The 17,827-nt window shown below is 42.7% G+C and overlaps 1 protein-coding gene across 2 annotated transcripts; it reads right to left on the reverse strand.

Annotated features, from left to right (window-relative positions):
* Positions 1 to 758: 758 nt before the first annotated feature.
* Positions 759 to 17,324, reverse strand: p2rx7 (purinergic receptor P2X, ligand-gated ion channel, 7). 2 transcript variants are annotated; one of them, XM_088336688.1, is made up of 13 exons: positions 17,126 to 17,324; positions 14,719 to 14,866; positions 14,421 to 14,492; positions 10,628 to 10,700; positions 10,457 to 10,553; positions 8,642 to 8,722; positions 8,426 to 8,561; positions 6,344 to 6,480; positions 6,195 to 6,285; positions 6,056 to 6,121; positions 4,204 to 4,308; positions 1,685 to 1,789; positions 759 to 1,614 (listed from the first exon to the last, which is right to left on the reverse strand). In XM_088336688.1, exons 1-13 carry the CDS (start codon positions 17,251 to 17,253, stop codon positions 1,171 to 1,173), a joined length of 1,683 nt encoding a protein of 560 aa, XP_088192814.1. In that variant the 5' UTR covers positions 17,254 to 17,324; the 3' UTR covers positions 759 to 1,170. The 2 variants fall into 2 exon arrangements, with proteins under 2 accessions (XP_088192814.1, XP_088192816.1); XM_088336690.1 differs by lacking the exon at positions 4,204 to 4,308.
* Positions 17,325 to 17,827: the final 503 nt, after the last annotated feature.

The raw sequence follows: 17,827 nt of genomic DNA on the forward strand, positions 1-17,827 counted from the left end.
GTGTCTATTTTTAAATTAAACTCAATTCCAAGTGTTTATTGTCATATGCACAGTAAAGTTGGGAGCAAAAAAGAAAATAGAAACGAAGGAATGGTTGGCATTTCTTGAATCCCAAGACTTTAACCTTCCGAATGATGGAACGATGCATTTGAGTGACATTGTACGGACACCGCATCCGCACGTGTTCTCGACACGTTGCGTCTTTGCAAGCTTTGGGGATGTTAAGGGGGTAAGAAGTTGGACTTAACTATCTGACTGTTTTGTCGACATTCCCATTGTAGCGCCTTATAATCCGGTGCGCCTTATGTATGTCAAAAATAGGACCAAAAACTATTTTTTCGGGGTGCGCCCTATAACCCAGTGCGCCTTATAGTGCGGAAAATACGGTATATGATATCGACGTTTAATTATATAGGTGGGGTACATTGTTTGAAGTGGGATTTAAAAATTGAAAGATTTTTTTTTTTTGGGGGGGGGGGGGGGGGGGGGGGGGGGATTGAGTATGCGTTAACCCTGCCCAACTCAGTTCAAAGAGCTTTTTAAAAAAACAAAACTATTCCACCCAGCCTATCTGCTTTTATTTTATTCTTAGCAAAACTGTTCATGTCAAAACACATCAAGTAGGACGAATGGGTTGGAGAGTGACTTCCTGCTTGTCCCGCGATTCTTCAGTCCGTATTTGTTAGCGTAACATGAAAATGGAGAACATAAGAAAACGCCCGTTTAAAATGCAGTCAAATCTCCAACCAAAATCCAAAGACAGACAAAAAAAGAAGAGTTTATTCAAGCATCTCGAAGAAAACCAAACCTTCACGCTCATCACAAGGATCTTGACAGATGCCGCAATGATGACCCAAGCCAGTAGATGGCAACCATCAATAAAGTTCCAAATTCCATACAGCCACTATAATCACATATACCATTTTTTTTTTTGCACTTAGCTCAAAAAGTCAGACATATAAAGTATGTTTGAAATGAATCCATCAATCCAAACGTGTTAAAATTATACTTGTCAACAACCGGGCTAGTTCAATGATCGTAAGTGTCGTTTTTAATAACTGAAAGTTTAATTTCCAAAAGGGAATGTTGGTCAGTTAGCCGTTTTTGGGAACAATTTGTACAAAAGTATGCTGTTTGGCTATACTGATAAACCCCTGCCATGGTCCTTAGTCACTTCTCCGGTTCGTCAGGCACCTTAAAGCCTCCGTATCGTCCGTCGGGGTTGGGGAAGGCCTCCCTGATCCTGATCACACAACAGCGTGGGACGACAGGGTGGACATCCCCCGGTAGGACACCCAGCCGCCAGGTCACATACTGGCGGTAGGCACAGCGGCGTAGCGTACCCGCTCTGGGTGGCATCTGAGTCAAGGGTTCCCTGTAGAGGAGCACCGCCTTAAGTAGAGGACTCTGAAGTAAGAGCCTTTGAAAAAGCTCTGTTGCAGCCAGGCAGGTGCCCTCGCTGCTGCGGCGACAGCACAGCTCCTCCTGCGGCCGGGGGGAGGAACTGCAGCCGCCGCACTTGCACCAGCTTGGGGGGCAAGCGTTGGAGAATGCAGGGGAGGGTTTAAAGTCGGGTGAAAGGCAGAGCGTGGCAGTCATATGTCCGATATCCACCTGGTGGGTCGAGGAAGATATTTCAGGAGGAACTGACAAGAGAAATGACCATTGAGAATGGTTACTTCACCTGTCGTGCCTGAACGCTGGTTGTCTTGGCGTCCTGTAAACGTTTCTTTGACAGTTTTACCAAACGGATGTTGTCTTCATCCACAAATGAAACACACAGGATACACTGAAAGGCATGGTCAAACACAGAGTCAACCCCCCCAAAAATTGAATTTCAATGTTCTGTTTTCTTCCTGGGGCCAATTGGGCGCCATGGCAACCGTGACACGTGATGTTTGATACAACATGATGAAAAAGAAGACTAAGCCAGTGATCGGCAACCCCTAGACGGCGGACTGGTACTGGGAGGCACAGAAAGAAAAATAAGTTCCATTATGTTTTTTACCTATTGTTATACCAGCTCGGTGGCCTTGGGGATATGGCGCCCGCCCCGAGACTGGGAGGTTGTGGTTCAAGCCTCGGCCGAGTCATACCTAAGACTTAAACATTGGTACCCGTTGCCTCCCTGCTTGGCGTTCAGCATTAGGGGTTGGAATTGGGGCGTTTGGTCACCTAATGACTCCCAACACCTCAGTTGGGTTGAGCGAGGGGGCTGGGAATCCCCTCTGAATCAATCTTCCAAAAAGAGTCAGAAATGACTCTAGCCACTTCCCACTAGGGGGATATGGCTGTGATATATACTTATATACCTATTGTTATACTGACAGTGCTACATTTCAGACTTAAACTGAACCAGGGATTTGCGGTGGTACGTTCGATTGATTATCAGTTTGGTTTGGACAGGAGGGCGCAGTTGCCTGTCGGGTGGTGCAACAGTCACGTCGGAAACAAGGATTCCCACCAAAGATACAGGGAAAGATGAATCAACCAAATTTTGCCCTTATAGCCAATCAGCTTGAAGAATGGTGAACTATGCCATGCTAAACAATTCTAAACACACTTGCTGCTACCAGGGTTGGGTAGGGTTTCTTTAACTTGATTACTTTCAATCACTTTTGGATTACTCCAATACCAAATATGCTAATAAAAGACAAAACAAACTAAATATGAATAAAATCACTACATTTTGTGCAGGCTTGGGGAAGTTAAAGTAACCCTACCCAACCCTGGCTGTCGGGTGGTGCAAGAGTCACGTCGGACACAAGGATTCTCGCCAAAGATACAGGGAAGGATGAATATAACCAAACTTTTAGCAAGCTTGGAGAATGGTCAACTACGTAATGCCAAAACAATTGTAAACACACTTGCTGCTACAGAGAAAATTTTGACAATGGAGTTTGAAGATGCTTAAATCCCCAAGTCATGACTCAGATAGACCACATCACACCAACAAGGTTTTCGCAAAGCTGGTTCCTTCTAATGAGTTTTGATTTGATTTAGTTGGCACGCGAGGTGGCACGGCGGCTGGGTGGTTAACACGCAGCCGCACAGTGTGGAGGTTCAGGGTTCAAGTCCAGTGGTTTCTTTTAAGATGAAAGTGGAATAAGAAAGCTTGATGTGGTTGAGAAAATCGTCTGAACGCTTTTTTTCGGCCACTCTCTACCACGGAGGAGGACCTCTTGAAGCGCATCTTCCAAAAGTAAGTTGAACTCAACTTTATTCATATTTATAGAGCATATTATTTTAGGAAATGTGTATTTATTTTTAGTACAAAACAATACAGATCATTTATACAAGCCTTAAACATACAGTGAAACCTCGGTTTTCGAACGCCTCTCAGTTCGAACAAATCAGAGTCCGACCAAAAATTTCGAGAAATTCTTGCTTCGCTGTTCGGTCAAAAAATCGGAGTTCGAACGCCGGTAATGCGTGAGTGCGTACGCTAGGGTGCGATGCTGAGCGCCGTACGGGTGTTTTAGCCCCTTATTATGCCTCCGAAGAAAGTCAGTGCAAGCAGCAAAGTTGGTACATGTGAAAAAAGAAAAGTAGTGCGTACAACTATTGCATTTAAGAAAGAAATAATAGCCAAATATGAAGGAGGTGTGCGAGCACAAAGGTAAGAAATCCTATTCATAAGATTACGATAACGCGAGCGTACGATTAGCCTGGGTTAGCTTTAAGTTTACGTTAAACATTCAGGGTGTTGTAACGGAGCCCAACATTGAGGGTGTTGGAACGGAGCCCCCTTTCCAATGAACTGCTCACCACTTGTTGTGGAGACCCGGGTGCTAAATGACTTGTAAACGACCTGATTTTTTTCTTTTTACACGTTCATGTTAGGGGAATCTTTCGTACGGAAGATTACGATAACGCGAACGTACGATTAGCCTGAATTAGCTTTATGTTTACGGTAAACATTCAAGGTAAACATTCAGGGTGTTGGAACGGATTAAAACGATTTACATTATTTTTAATGGGAAAAATGATTTCGGTGATGGAACAAATCGGTTTTCGAACAGCGTTCTGGAACGGATTATGGTCAAGAACCGAGGTTCCACTGTACTGCGATACTTTTTAGTGTCAGTAATCTGGGGGGTAACTGAATTAGTTTTTTAATGAAAAAAATAGTCACAAACTAGTTAAGGTTTTTCAGGAACCCGGCAAACACTGTGGCATGAGATATAGGTCTGCACATCAAACCTCCTTTTTGTCCAGGACAGCCTCCACTTTCTTTTCAGAATAGTTATGTCCCTCCTCGGTCGCGTAGCAGATGGTTCCGATCAACCAGTCCATCAGAATAGTCGTCTGCAAGAAGAAGTGGTGCAGTTGGTTACTTTTACTGTATGTTTGTAGGTTTTTATTAGTGTTTAAGATAACACAGTCAATTGCCCGTTTTGAACTTGAAATATCGGGTCGGGTTTTTTTTTTCAAAACACGCCCAGAATATTGGGCAATTTTGTTGTAAATCCCCCCCAAATTGTCTGTTGTTTGCATATTTAAAAAATAAATAAATAAAAAAAATAATGTAATTTCAGGGGTGTTCAATAGCACTATAGATAAAAGCCAGTGTATACTGACATCAGCCAGCATCAAAAGTAACCTACCTTTAAACAATTTAAAAAAAAAAAAGGTTGGTATTGACAAGGGCAGCATGGCGGCTGAGTGGTTAACGCGTCCGCAACACAGTTCTGAGGTCAGGGATTCGAACCTTCCTGTGTAGAGTTTGCATGTTCTCCCCGTGCTTGCGTGGGTTTCCTCCGGGCACTCCGGTTTCTTCCCACATCCCCAAAACATGCGTGTTAGGTTAATTGGCCGGTCCAAATGGTCCCTAGGTGTGAATGAGCGAGAGGATTGTCTGTCTCTGTGTGCCCTGCGATTGGCTGGTAACAAGTTCAGGGTGTCCCCTGCCCACTGCCTGAAGATAGCTGGGTTGGGCTCCAGCACCCCTGCGACCCTACTGAGGATAAGCGGTGCAGATAATGGATGGATGGTATTGACACAGATACCTTGCATGGCTAAAAAAAAATTAAAAAAAGATCCTAGCAGTGAATCAATTTGGGGTCTTTGTTTTTCCGGGTGTTTTTTATTTTTTTATTTACTTTTAAGACTGTAGTTAAAGGGACATTGTGTATTATTTAGCGCCTCCAAGATGTAAAAAAAAAAAAAAAAAAAGCTTAATTAGTGAAACACTGATTTAAATAATAAATAAAAATACACAAACGATTATACAAATGTGCTTTTTTAGAAAAAAATATTTTAGGTTGAGAAATTTTAATTAACAATACATGATATGAGGCTTACCCGTCATGGTTGCCATGGCGCCCAATTGGCCACGCCCGTGTGGCGCCAGCGGCAGCTTGTTGACAGATTGGCTTCCCCACTATTTAAACCCTGTCTTGTCAATCCCCTGTTGTCAGTCCGTCTGCGAACCCCCAATTTTCAAGGCAAGCCTTTTTTCGACCCCTGACTCCCCCCTGTCCCGTTTTTGCTCCCATTTGTCTCCAGCTACGACCCGTTCTGGCTTAAGACTCGTTTCCGACCCAGACCAGGTTTTTGCTCTCCAGTCCCGGCTACCGACCAGTTTTCCCATCCCTGACACCGCCATCACTCGCTACAGAAGATCCACTTCCGTGTTCGGATGATAAGCCGAGTACAAGAGCGACCCGCTTCCAGCATCCAGCGTACATCAGATCGTGGGCGCAGCCCTTCCTTGTTTCTTCAATAAAACTTGTGGTAAACGTCACGCAAGTGGATCCTGTTTCCGTTCTAGTCCTGACACTAACCTAGAGTAAGGTGACATGATTGTCTGTCATCTTGCTGCTAAGGGGTACACCCAAAAACCAAAATCCTTTTTAAAGGCTGGGTAAAAAAATGTAAAGTAACATGGTGCGGTTGGGTCGCTTTGAGCATTCATAGTTTGTATTCGTCCTGGAGTTTTGTAGCACTACACAAATATTCAAATATTACTCAGTGTCCCTTTAATAACTTTTTAGGATTTTTTTTTTCCTTGACCTAAGTTGGAACGGGTAGTCATTAACCGTGGAAACCTTACCAAAGCGTAGTAGGATAATGTTGAGCCGATGTAAATGATGAGCTGAATGATGCTGAACTTTCCTGCCTGGAAGGAAATTGTGAATCAATGTTTGATAAATTGAAAAAAAAAATTTTGAAAAAGATAACGGAAACCTTACCTGTCCGAAGACCATTATATCAAATCGGATGCCGAAAGCTTTGTAAAGTGTCCTCTCCTCTACACCGTCCACAGTCTTATATTTTGCATACCTGACAATGACAATATCAATCTTCTTGTTCAGGAGTTTAGTCCACCATTGATCGGTACCTGAAGTTGAATCCAGGGTAGAGGGTCTTGTTGCTTTCCTTCTGGTCCAGACGTCGGAAGGAGTAGGCGGGCAGGCAGTGTCTGGTCAGGTGGTCCAGGTTGCAGTCCCACTTGATCTGGATGCCTATCACACCCCCCTGTGGACAACAGCATGCATTATTTGACAATACCAGCCCCCTAGGGATGAAAGACTACCAACAGGGTGGTACCTCTTCTTACAGATACAATTGGTTCCAACAGTGACGTTGTATAATGAAACCATTGTAAATCGAAGTATGCTTTCCTATTGAAACTTATTGAAACTGGATTAATCCGTTCCAAAGTAATCAAATGCATCCATACCTCTATCAAACCAAGTTCAACTGGCCTATAGGCACACTAATTCTCAGTCAATGTTTACAAATTCACAACATGGTATGAAACAAAACAATGCCAAGGAAATGCAAAATATGAAGTTACATTACAGTATAAAGCTTTATTAGCCAAGAACAGTTAAAAAACAACCGAACGAAAAGGATAAAATGTAAGTCAGTTATTTGTCTTGGAACAATTTTCCACTCACTGTGCCGGTTCAGTCGCTGGTTGAATAAAATACAGATTCAGTGTTTGTTGTTTCTTTCTGGATCCAAGAATGTTTCAGACAGTTTTCATCGAACATCTCCATTGACCATCTGCTTTTGGCTTTATTGGGATGTCTTTTTGTGATAAAAGCCAGCAGGCAAACACTTCCTTAATTTCTGCCACCGATAACAAGATCGTGTCCCCGGTGAACTCTCTTTCTCGTAACCAAATTATAAGAAGCTTTTCCAAATCTTAATTTATTGCTAGCTTGATTAAACTGCGATACCAGTCACCAGTGTCGCAGACTATGGAGTCTCTTATTGTCTTAAGACGGTGGAGATAATGGACATGTTTTGTCCATATTCCGTCGCCAAATCTACAACAGTACCCTTAATTTCATGTTTTTCAATAATATTTTGCTTCTTTACGATCAGTAGAGCCCTGGCTCTCTTTCGCTCTCCTCTATTAGCAGGACCCATGGCTGAAAACAAACGATGCGCAATGGTGAAAATGTACTGAGCCCTGGTGGCTGCAACCAATGAATTCAAGAACTAAACCATTCGGCAATTTAATGCAGAGGGGTTGCAAGGGTCTCATCTCGCTGATACACACAGGCTGTTGCGTACCTTTAATAGGAGAGTCACTGAATTCTATACTGGAAAGATTTCAGTCACTCACAAACTTCGGAAACCGAAACATTCGTAAGATGGGTTAATCGTAAAACGAGGTACTACTGTATCTGTTATTAGTATCTGTGCTGAGACCAGCCTTATTTTAATGGTGCTGTGGACACTTGCCAATATCAGTTCTGGATGCCCCCTAGTGACCGTTTTTAAAACGAACTCAAAATTATTATATGTGATTTTATGCAATTTTGAAGATGCTCTCCAATATTTAAATATGTGGTACCCTCTGCTGCCATCTACTGGCTCAAAGTCATGAATGCAGTCTCATTCATCGTGTGCATGCATTTCTTATACATGCTCGAATCTTTTGGGGGGTTTGGGTTGGCTTTTGGGCTGTATTTAAAACGAGGAGAAGAGGACAACCTAATAACAACTGGGCTGAACACATTAAGGAATGGCCTGGTGTCAACTTAGCCACGACCCAAGAAGAGGCCAGAAACCATCAACAGTGGAAAAGGCTGTCCAGAGTTGTGTCCTCGTCTTAAGGGATCTGTGAACCGTGATCCATGACTAGTCAAGATTTGGGCATAAGTATTATTATTGGTCTGACAAAATGTGGTGTCGAATGTCCCAAGTATTTAGTTTTAATGCCGAGAGTATCAGTACCAGGTATCAGTCAGAAAAATTCCTGAGCACACTTACCTCTTGTAACCACAGGTATAGAAGAAAAATAAAATATATATGCTAAGGGCAAACTTGCTGCTAGAAAATGCCAATATCAGACTTCATGGTATAAAAGGTCCATCCTGTTTATACTTTGGCTTGAGAATCAGAGGAATAGCAAAACCGAGTAAGAATTTCCACACAGAATGTTACCGCTCGCTGTCGTTCATACCTCCACAGCCATGGTCGAGAAGTTTTCCCCTGCCCTGTTGACGATATCTCCCAGCATGAAGATCGGGCACAGAGAGTCATTAGCGCGCTGACATCGCCGCAGGTAGGACTCGGACATCTCTGGTAAAATGTTCCTTCTACCAGGTATCACGGCCTTAATATTCCCGATAGACCACAACATCCCGGTTTGGTGACAATGTCCACCTTCAGAAGTCACCTGATGAAGTTGAAGGCTGGAAAACGGATGTTGTTCTTGATGAGCACAGTGAAGTTCTCGGCAGAAGCCAGCAGAGCCGGCCTGTGAACACAGAAATAATAATCATACCTGGCATTCAGAATTGTGGAATAAAGGCTCAATACCGCATCTAATTTCCATGCTAGCTTAGCTTTGCTACGCTATGTCAATTTAGCAATAAGGACATATGTAGAGTACACCTTTACTATTCACAGGTAGTATGCTACCCCTGTGTTTTTCCAACTGGGCTGTAGAACATCAATTATGCCACAAGAATGATGTACAAGAAATTATATCCAATAACAGGTTTCGTTTGATGAAGGTCTTTAAGATTGTACTGCAAAAATAATGAAATACTTTGTATAAAGTAAAGCAAAAATCTTGCATGTATTTTACTGATTTTCAAAATTAAGAACCCAATGTTAGTACATGGTTTCATTCCACTAACAGATAATTTTTGCGCGTTTAAAGTATTATTTTTGTTATCTTTCTGTAAAAACTAGAGAAAAATATAGAAATAATTGGATAGTAGGTGAAAAATACAGTTGTTGTGGAATGTGGATAATAACTAATAATAAGTATGTAGGCATCTGGTGAAGGTCGTGGGATGACGTTGTTGCTAGAGGTCACAAGCGGATATGCTGAGGAGCCGGGGCGGACGACCTTCACGAGATATCTTAACTTTATTTGAGAACACTATGAAAACCAATGTTTAACGTCTGGAACTTTGAACGTGTCCCGAATGCAATAAAGCGTGTTCCCTTTTTGCCATATCTCCTCTCTGCGTATTTTTGGGGGCGACGCCCAACGACGTTCACTCCAAAACAGTAAAATCCAAAATGGGTATAAAAATATTGACCAAAATGAATGACCCAGAGTGACTACAAATAAGAAAAATGTTATACTGTCCATTAATGGAACACGATGATATAAGTGTGCCTGGAGATTTTATTAATGAAAAAAAGCGTGCATTGGCTGGAAAAGGTTGAAAAACACTGTGCTACCCTACACCGTTTTGGTTGCTCACTTGTTTACTCATCTCATCTCATTAGCTACACTGCTTATCATCAGTAGGTTCACGGGGGTGCTGGAGCCCATCCCAGCAATCATCGGGCAGTGGGCAGGGGACACCCTGAACTGGTTGCCAGCCAATCGCAGGGCACACGGGGACAGACAACTCACTTGCTCATTCACACCTAGGGACAATTTGGACCGGCCAACTCACCTGAAACGTGGAACGTGGGAGGAAACCGGAGTGCCCAGAGGAAACCCACGCAAGCACAGGGAGAACATACAAACTCCGCACAGGAAGTCTGGAGCTGGATTTTAACCCACGCAGGAGGTTCCCAAGACATGAACTGTGCCGCACATGCGCTAACCACTGCGCCCTCGTGCCGCCCACTTGTTTACTACTGTGTCCAATTAGCATGCAAGCCAAATCGAGTTAGCGCGGTTACATGTGTTGCAGCACATTTTTCCTTTTAGTATTTAGCACTGTTTAAAGCCCCGATGTGTAATATTTGACCCCTAGATGGCACTGTGTTGTCTGCTGCGAACGAGGGTGAGTGCTTCAGAGCACAACAAGGCAGGATGCCAGACAAACATGGCGGCGACCTAAGTGGGGATTCCACTGTAAGAAAAAAAAAAAATCTCAACCTATGATTTTTTTTTTTTTATCAGAAAATTAACATCAGTATGATAGTTCAATGTGTTTTTGACTAGTATTCAAATACATTTTTTTTTTACTGAATGAACACACTGTCCCTTTAAGACCAAGTAAAAGCAGCCCGCATGCACCTTGGCGGTTTGTTTTTAGCTTCAATAGGACACCAGGCGGCCACCTCGCATGTCTTGGTCAAGGCATCGAATTTGACGCAGGAGCCCGTCTGTATCCCTGGGAGAGTTTTCAAATTCAGCATTTGATGATGATCGAATTGTGATGTCACCAGGATGAGGAGTCCAGAGTACCGTGGCTGTGCTGGTCCCAGGCTCCTCGCTCACAGTCATCGTGACTTCGACACCGACGGCCAGTCGAAGGATGCTGAGACAAGAAACGAGAACATTCGTAATACAAGTCGTCGACGATTTAAGACGATACAGTGGAACCTCTTCGTACGAGCACCTCAACACACGAGTTATTTCCTGTAGTGAAAAACGGGTGGTCATTAAATTCTTTTGACAAATATTTGGACTGATGGATTAAAATGAAGACACACAAGACACACACACTCTCGGATTTAGGGAGTTATCTACGGAAGAAACACGAAAAAAAAACAGAAATAAGAAAATGAATCGCACCGGCCGACCCCCTAGAGAGGGATTGTCAAGGCAACCTAGACTGTTTCTTTGTTTTACAAATGTGAGGTAACGCCCCACCGCCTTATATTCACCCAGTACCCCATTAGACAATTTGAATAATTGAATTAAAGCATAGCATTTGATGCACATGTTCTGACATTGTTTCCTTCTTTTTTTGGACACTACCAAACAGAATTCTGACCCAATGTTGAATGTCCTACAGTCTTGAAAAAAACCTTGCTTTATGAAGGAAAGTCCACCTCACAAACAGTCCCAAAGGCTACCACTAGAAACAGGTACGCATTAGTGACTGTTTACTACCAGCATCCGTCACGGTTGCCATGGCGCCCAATTGGCCGCGCCCGTGTGTGTCACGGTTGCCATGTTGCCCAATTGGCCCCGCCCGTGTGGCGCTAGCTGCGGCTTGTTGAGAGAATGGCTTTCTGTCTACATTAAGCTCAGCTCTCTCTTGCTTCCTTTGTCAGCCCGTCAAGACATGGGTTCTGATTCGGTCCTGTTTTCCTGTTGGTATTTCAGTCAGGTATTGTTCCAGTTTATTTTTGTCCTCTTTAATTTTTGGGTCCAGTTTTGTTTCCATCTGTTTTTGTCCTGTTTGTTATTTTCTCCAGTTTTTTTCCCCATCTAGTTTCTCCTGTTTATTTTTGATATCCTGATTTGTTATCTATCTTGTCCGTCCCGTCCTGTCCGGTATCGACCCCATCTGTCCGGTATTGTTTTCTTTTATTGATTTTCACTATGTTTTGTGTATTCTTACCCAATGCTTAATCTATTGGACCCTGGTCATCCTGGATGGGGGACTACCATTTGTGAGGCCCCTTTTCAAGGTTTCTTATTTTCTCCGTGCTGATACTTTGAGTTTTCCCTTGCCCGCATGTTGGTTTAAGATCAGGGGACAGGATAATTGTAACCTGTGCAGTCCTTTGAGAGATCTCGTTATTAAGGGCGATACACATAAATGTGACTTGACACGAGTTCCGGAAAGTGAAACGATACGGTGACAATTGAAAAGAAATAATGGAAAAACGTAACCGTTTTGTTTGCGTGAGTGACCAAGTCAAGTCACTATTAGACCAGCATTTTCAGAGCGAAGGCTCCGGACCAGAACATAGGAGGAAATTAAATCTGAAAGATATGAGGGAGAAAGTCCATTCCAGATTTTGTATAATACCAACAGAACCTTAAAATCATGTCGTGATTGCCTAAGTGAAGTCACCTGGGACAATCGTTTGGCGCGCTGGAGTGCACTTCCTGATTGGCTGACGTTCTCCTCTTAAGCGGTCTGCGTCCAGAGATGGACGTCAGACCGTACTTTTTGTATCCCTGTGTGTTTCTCCAGACTACAAAGTACCTACGACTCCTCTTGCCTGATTCTTGCCTGCCTTCCGTTTTTGACCTGTTTCCGTCCCACGTTTTTCAACATGCTCTCCCGCCCTGGCCGTCGACTTACCTGCTAAGCTGTACCTTCCACTTACCTGCCGTTCCGCCCAAAGAGGTTGATGACCGACAAGCGCCGGCGTCACAAGCGAGCTCCAACAACTCTTTCCAATAAAAACTCCTTTGAAACAAACGCTATTGCATCCGAGAGTCCGTCCTGGTTCATGACAAATCACTTCTTAAGCTAACAGGGCGCCAATGCAGGTTAGCTAAAATCGGGGTAATGTGATCAAACTTTCTTGTTAAAAGCCTCGTTGTAGCGTTTTGTACCATCTGCAGGCTCTTGATTTTGGACTTCGGGAGACCGGAGAGTAGTGCATTACAGTGATAGAAACGGGAGGTAACAAACGCATGGATTATAATCCCAGCATCAGACTGGGACAGCATTGGGCGAATTTTAGCTATGTTGCGAAGATGGAAAAAAGCTGTTCTGGTAATATTTTTAACGTGTGTTTGAAAGGACGGATTGAAGTCAAATGTGACGCCTATATTTTTTACTGAGTCACTCTGGGCGATATTACATTTGTCAATATTCAGAGCAGAGTGTCGTGTCTAATCTCGTAGCATACAATGTTGATATAAATGATAATAAAGACAATTCCAGTTCTAAAAGGGTATGTGATCACGTTCATTTAAAGTTACAGTAAATTTAAAGTGTACAGTAAGTAACTACATATATTCAAAAATCCCCTTCCCCTCCTGCACCTCCACACAATGCACACACTTATATTATGACAATTTGAGTCCCTCCATGATGAGTGCTCATAATAAACTAGCATTTCATTCATATCTTATTTATCTTATAACTTCATTTTTTTGTGTTTGATTACCATTTGAATGTGGTTTTAGCGATCATGAAATCGGGTTTTTGTAGCCATCCAGGGTTCATTTTGATCCTCTTGGGAGGTCGGGAACAACCCAATTCATTTTGGATTACAGTGGAACCTCTGTTCTCGACCATAATCTGTTCCAGAACCCTGTTCGAAAACCGATTTGTTCCATCACCGAAATCATTTTTCCCATTAAAAATGATGTTAATCGTTTTAATCCGTTCCAACACCCTGAATGTTTTCCATGAATGTTTAACGTAAACATGAAGCTGACCCAGGCTAATCATACGTTCGCGTTATCATAATCTCCCGTATGAAAGATTACGCTAACATGAACGTGTAAAAATAAAAAAATCAGGCCGTTTACAAGTCATTTAGCACTCGGGTCTCCACAACAAGTGGTGAGCGGTTCATTGGAAAGGGGGCTGTGTTCCAACACCCTGAATGTTGGGCTCCGTTCCAACACCCTGAATGTTTACCTGGAATGTTTAACGTAAACATGAAGCTAACCCAGGCTAATCGTACGTTCGCGTTATCATAATCTTCCGTACGAAAGATTACGCTAACATGAACGTGTAATTTTTTTTTTAAAAAGGATAAAAAAGAGAATTATGCATAGGATTTCTTACCTTTGTGGTGGTCAGCAGAAGGCGCAGGTGGACGGTGGGGTATTCCCTAGAAAGATCAGACACTCGCACAACTCCTTCATATTTTGCTATTATTTCTTTCTTAAATGCAATAGTTGTACGCACTACTTTTCTTTTTTCACCTGTAGCAAATTTGCTGCTTCCACTGACTTTCTTCGGAGGCATAATTAGGGGCTAAAACACTTCGTACACCTATATTAAATGCGAAATCAAAACAAAGCACGTCCGCAGGCGATAACAGTTGGTCACGAAAAGAGCCATCTACACCCGTACGCCGCTCAGCATCGCACCCTAGCGTACGCACTCACGCATTACCGGCGTTCAAACTCCGATTTTTTGACCGAACAGCGAAGCAAGAATTTCTCTAAATTTTTGGTCGGACTCCGATTTGTTCGAATTGAGAGGCCTTCGAAAACCGAGGTTCCACTGTATTTCATATCTGAAAATTTCGTTGGTTATTCGAGCAATTCGAGCTGGAACGAATGAGGTTTGTATGTAGAGGTACCACTGCATATCATTAGGTCGGAGTACCTCAGGGCATCGGCCTTGTTTCTGGTTCCTGGTCACAATGAGATTGGTGACCACAAAGAAAGAGTTCTTGTCCTAGGAAGGAAACAAAGCGTGTACACCCGCGGTTGCCACGGCGATCACAAAGGCGGAAAACAATAAGGTCTGTGTCCGAAAAGTTCACACAGAGGCGGCGGAGGACAATTTGCATGCCACGTCAGCGTTTTAGCTCAATGATGAAGCCAATGAGAGTCCGATAGAAAGAAACGTGCGGAAAACACCAAAAGGAAATCCGGAAAAACTTCAACGGACTGACACAGACCTGAGAGGACCCTCTATAATCAGCCTCGTCCCAGATGACCGCCCCCTCACCGGGTAGATGCATGTGGGCCACGCCCTTCACCTTGGCGGTCACGGAGCTGACCACTTGATCAAATTGTTGGTACTTCCTGTTCCACAACATCAACATGCTAGCAACAAAACAACAACTGATGTTAGAATACTTTCCACATGGAATATCCGTCCAGGCATTTAGCAATCAGCGGGTCACTCAGTCACAAAATCAAATATGGTGCTTCGTTCTCTCTGCCCTAATAGTTTGATGGTATTGCTGAACGTACCGTATTTTCTGGATTATAAGGCGCACCCTTAAATATTCATCTACAAATTACATCGGACCATAAGGCGCATTGAATTTAAAGTTAAAAAAAGGACTGTATTTAGGAAAAAACATCAGTCCCGTCCCAAAAAACATGGTTCATAGAAAATAAATATTGGGAAATTTGACTTCACAATGATATTAGGGAAACTGAGAGTAATCAACGCTGCCCAGAAGAACATTGGCGGCTCTCTGCCCAGCAGTCAACATTATAAGGGATTCCTCTCAACACTGCCACCACCTCTTTGACCTCTCTGGTATAGGTGCTACAGGGGACGAGGACAAATAGTCTCAGACACCGTTTCTTCCGCAGGGCCATCACCACCCTAAACAAGAGCGCAAAAGTGAGAACATATATGTTTTGCCACATACTTGAGATATTTTTGTTGCAGGTAATATTATTGCACTATTACAAGTCTGTAAGCACTTCATTTTAAACGTATTTTGCCAATTTATTCTCAAAAGGTCTTTCATTTCATTTTTTCTCTTTTAAGAATTTAATGCATGTTTACCCTGGAGTGTCATGTCTAATCTCATTGCATACATTAGTTCACCATGCTGATATCAATTACAATAAAAACAATTCTATTCCATTCCAAATTAAGTTACCGTTTTGAGAAGCATTTCATTGTCATTACGCATTTCCGATTTTATTTACCGTATATACCAGCTCGGTGGCCTTGGGGGTAGGGCGCCCACTCAGAGACCGGGAGGTCGAGGTTCAAGCCTCGGCCGAGTCATACCTAAGACTTACAACATTGGTACTCATTGCCTACCTGCTTGGCGCTCGGCATTAGGGGATGGAATTGGGGTTGAGCGAGGGGGCTGGGAATCCCCTCCTCTGTATCAATCTCCCAGAAAGAGTCAGGAATGTGTTCTTGACTCTAGCCACCTCCCACTAGGGGGATATGGCTCCGGTATATAATATATATATATATATATATATTTACCGTATATGCAGTCTGTAAAGCACACTTTTGAATTTCCGGTGAATTTTTCCATTATCATAATCCAGAAAATACGGTAAGCAGCTTTTGTAACCCTAATTAAGAATAAAATGTGTGAATGAAAAAAATACTAAATTTGTGCAGGCTTGGAATACATGGAACGGCAAAAATGATGTTGGCAAGCTCATCATCATCATCATCAGCTGCACCGCTTATCCTCAGTAGGCTCGCGGGGGTGCTGGAGCCCATCCCAGCAATCATCGGGCAGTGGGCAGGGGACACCCTGAACTGGTTGCCAACCAATCGCAGGGCACACGGGGACAGACAACTCACTCGCTCAGTCACACCTAGGGACAATTTGGACCGGCCAATTCACCTGAAATGCATGTCTTTGGAACGTGGGAGGAAACCGGAGTGCCGGAGGAAACCCACGCAAGCACAGGGAGAACATACAAACTCCGCACAGTAAGGCCGGGAGCTGGATTTGAACCCACGCAGGAGGTTCCCACGACCTCAGAACTGTGCCGCGCACGCGCTAACCACTGCGCCGCCGTGCTGATGTTGGCAAGCTGTATGGATTTATTTTCATTTTGTTTCTGTCGCATTTTATATTAGTTTTACCGGAGATCAAAGAGATCAAAGCCAGGAGAGAAAGCTTACCACGTGTTTTGAGTCATCATTTTATTCATATTTAGTTTCTTTTGTCTTTTATTAGCATATTTAGTATTGGAGTCATCCAAAAGTAATTGAAAGTAATCCAGTTCAAGTAACCCTACCCAACCCTGTCAGTCAATGGCACTAAACTCAGAACTGATTAAAAACCCTCTTAAAAATGGAATTATTACAGTGATATAAGTCATATTTTTGTCTTGTCGTGGAGTAAAAACCTTAGTGTGACATAAAAAGTCACGAAATCATAAAAAGTCCATTGATGCATCATGCGATCGAACTTAAATCAAATCTTAGCTTCGTATAACCGGATGCTCACTTAAAACTGTCAAAATTTCAAATTAAAATTTCAAGAAGTACTAAGTATCAAGAAGCTATTAACGATCAAGAAATATTTAGGCTGGTGATCAAACTTTTTGTTTTCTCTTTCGAAATAAAAGATAATGTGACGTCACCATATGAAGAGCAGCACCGTTGCGTTCAAGGTCCACTTGAGCAAGCCTAGCCTGACGCTGTGAATGCGGACAAGTTTTGTGGTCTCGTAACTGCAAAGTGCGACTAATTTGGTCTCAACTTGGCCCATTTTTCTTCGAGAAGAATCCAGAATCAAGTGCGATCGAAGTCAATTTCTTCTGCTCTGCGGCGCTGTTTGTTTGGGTCACGTGGCTTCATCGGACTGACCAGCTTCAGCTGTGGAAAATGTATTACTTTTAAAGTATTACTTTCACACTTAAATATCTATTTTTATGGCTTGGATTCACTTTTAAATAATTTTATGTTTGGCACTTTTACAAAAATGATCATAATAATAGGTGATATATGAGCTGAGGAAAATAAGATGTTTAGAGAAGAAACAGCGGCGACTAGAGAATAAAAGCCGTAACTACAAATAGGAGCCTTTCCAATCGGTTACATTTAAATGTTTAATAATAACACCAAAATCTTTCTAATCATTTTATCCAGCCATCCGCGTTTGTGATGTCCTGTGTTTTGTTTTTCTGGCAGGTTTGTGAAAAAAAAGATATCTATCTATCTATCTATCCATCTATCTATCTATCTATCTATCTATCTATCTATCTATCTATCTATCTATCTATCTATCTATCTATCTATCTATCTATCTATCTATACATCTATCTATCTATCTATCTATCTAT

Source organism: Urocampus carinirostris, chromosome 5 (assembly GCF_059441175.1).
Source record: "Urocampus carinirostris isolate Australia breed hairy pipefish chromosome 5, RoL_Ucar_1.0, whole genome shotgun sequence".
NCBI classification, from domain to species: Eukaryota; Metazoa; Chordata; class Actinopteri; order Syngnathiformes; family Syngnathidae; genus Urocampus; species Urocampus carinirostris.

What these genes read in the sequence shown, in the direction of transcription:
- p2rx7 (XM_088336688.1), bottom strand. Translation starts at nt 17,253, where the DNA reads ATGGGCCAAGTTGAGACCAAATTAGTCGCACTTTGCAGTTACGAGACC. An exon ending in ACGGTGCTGCTCTTCATATG is followed by an intron (nt 14,867 to 17,125) that starts GTGACGTCACAT and finishes TTTTGTTGCTAG; the next exon opens with CATGTTGATGTTGTGGAACA. An exon ending in GCTAAAAACAAACCGCCAAG is followed by an intron (nt 8,723 to 10,456) that starts GTGCATGCGGGC and finishes CTGTGTTCACAG; the next exon opens with GCCGGCTCTGCTGGCTTCTG.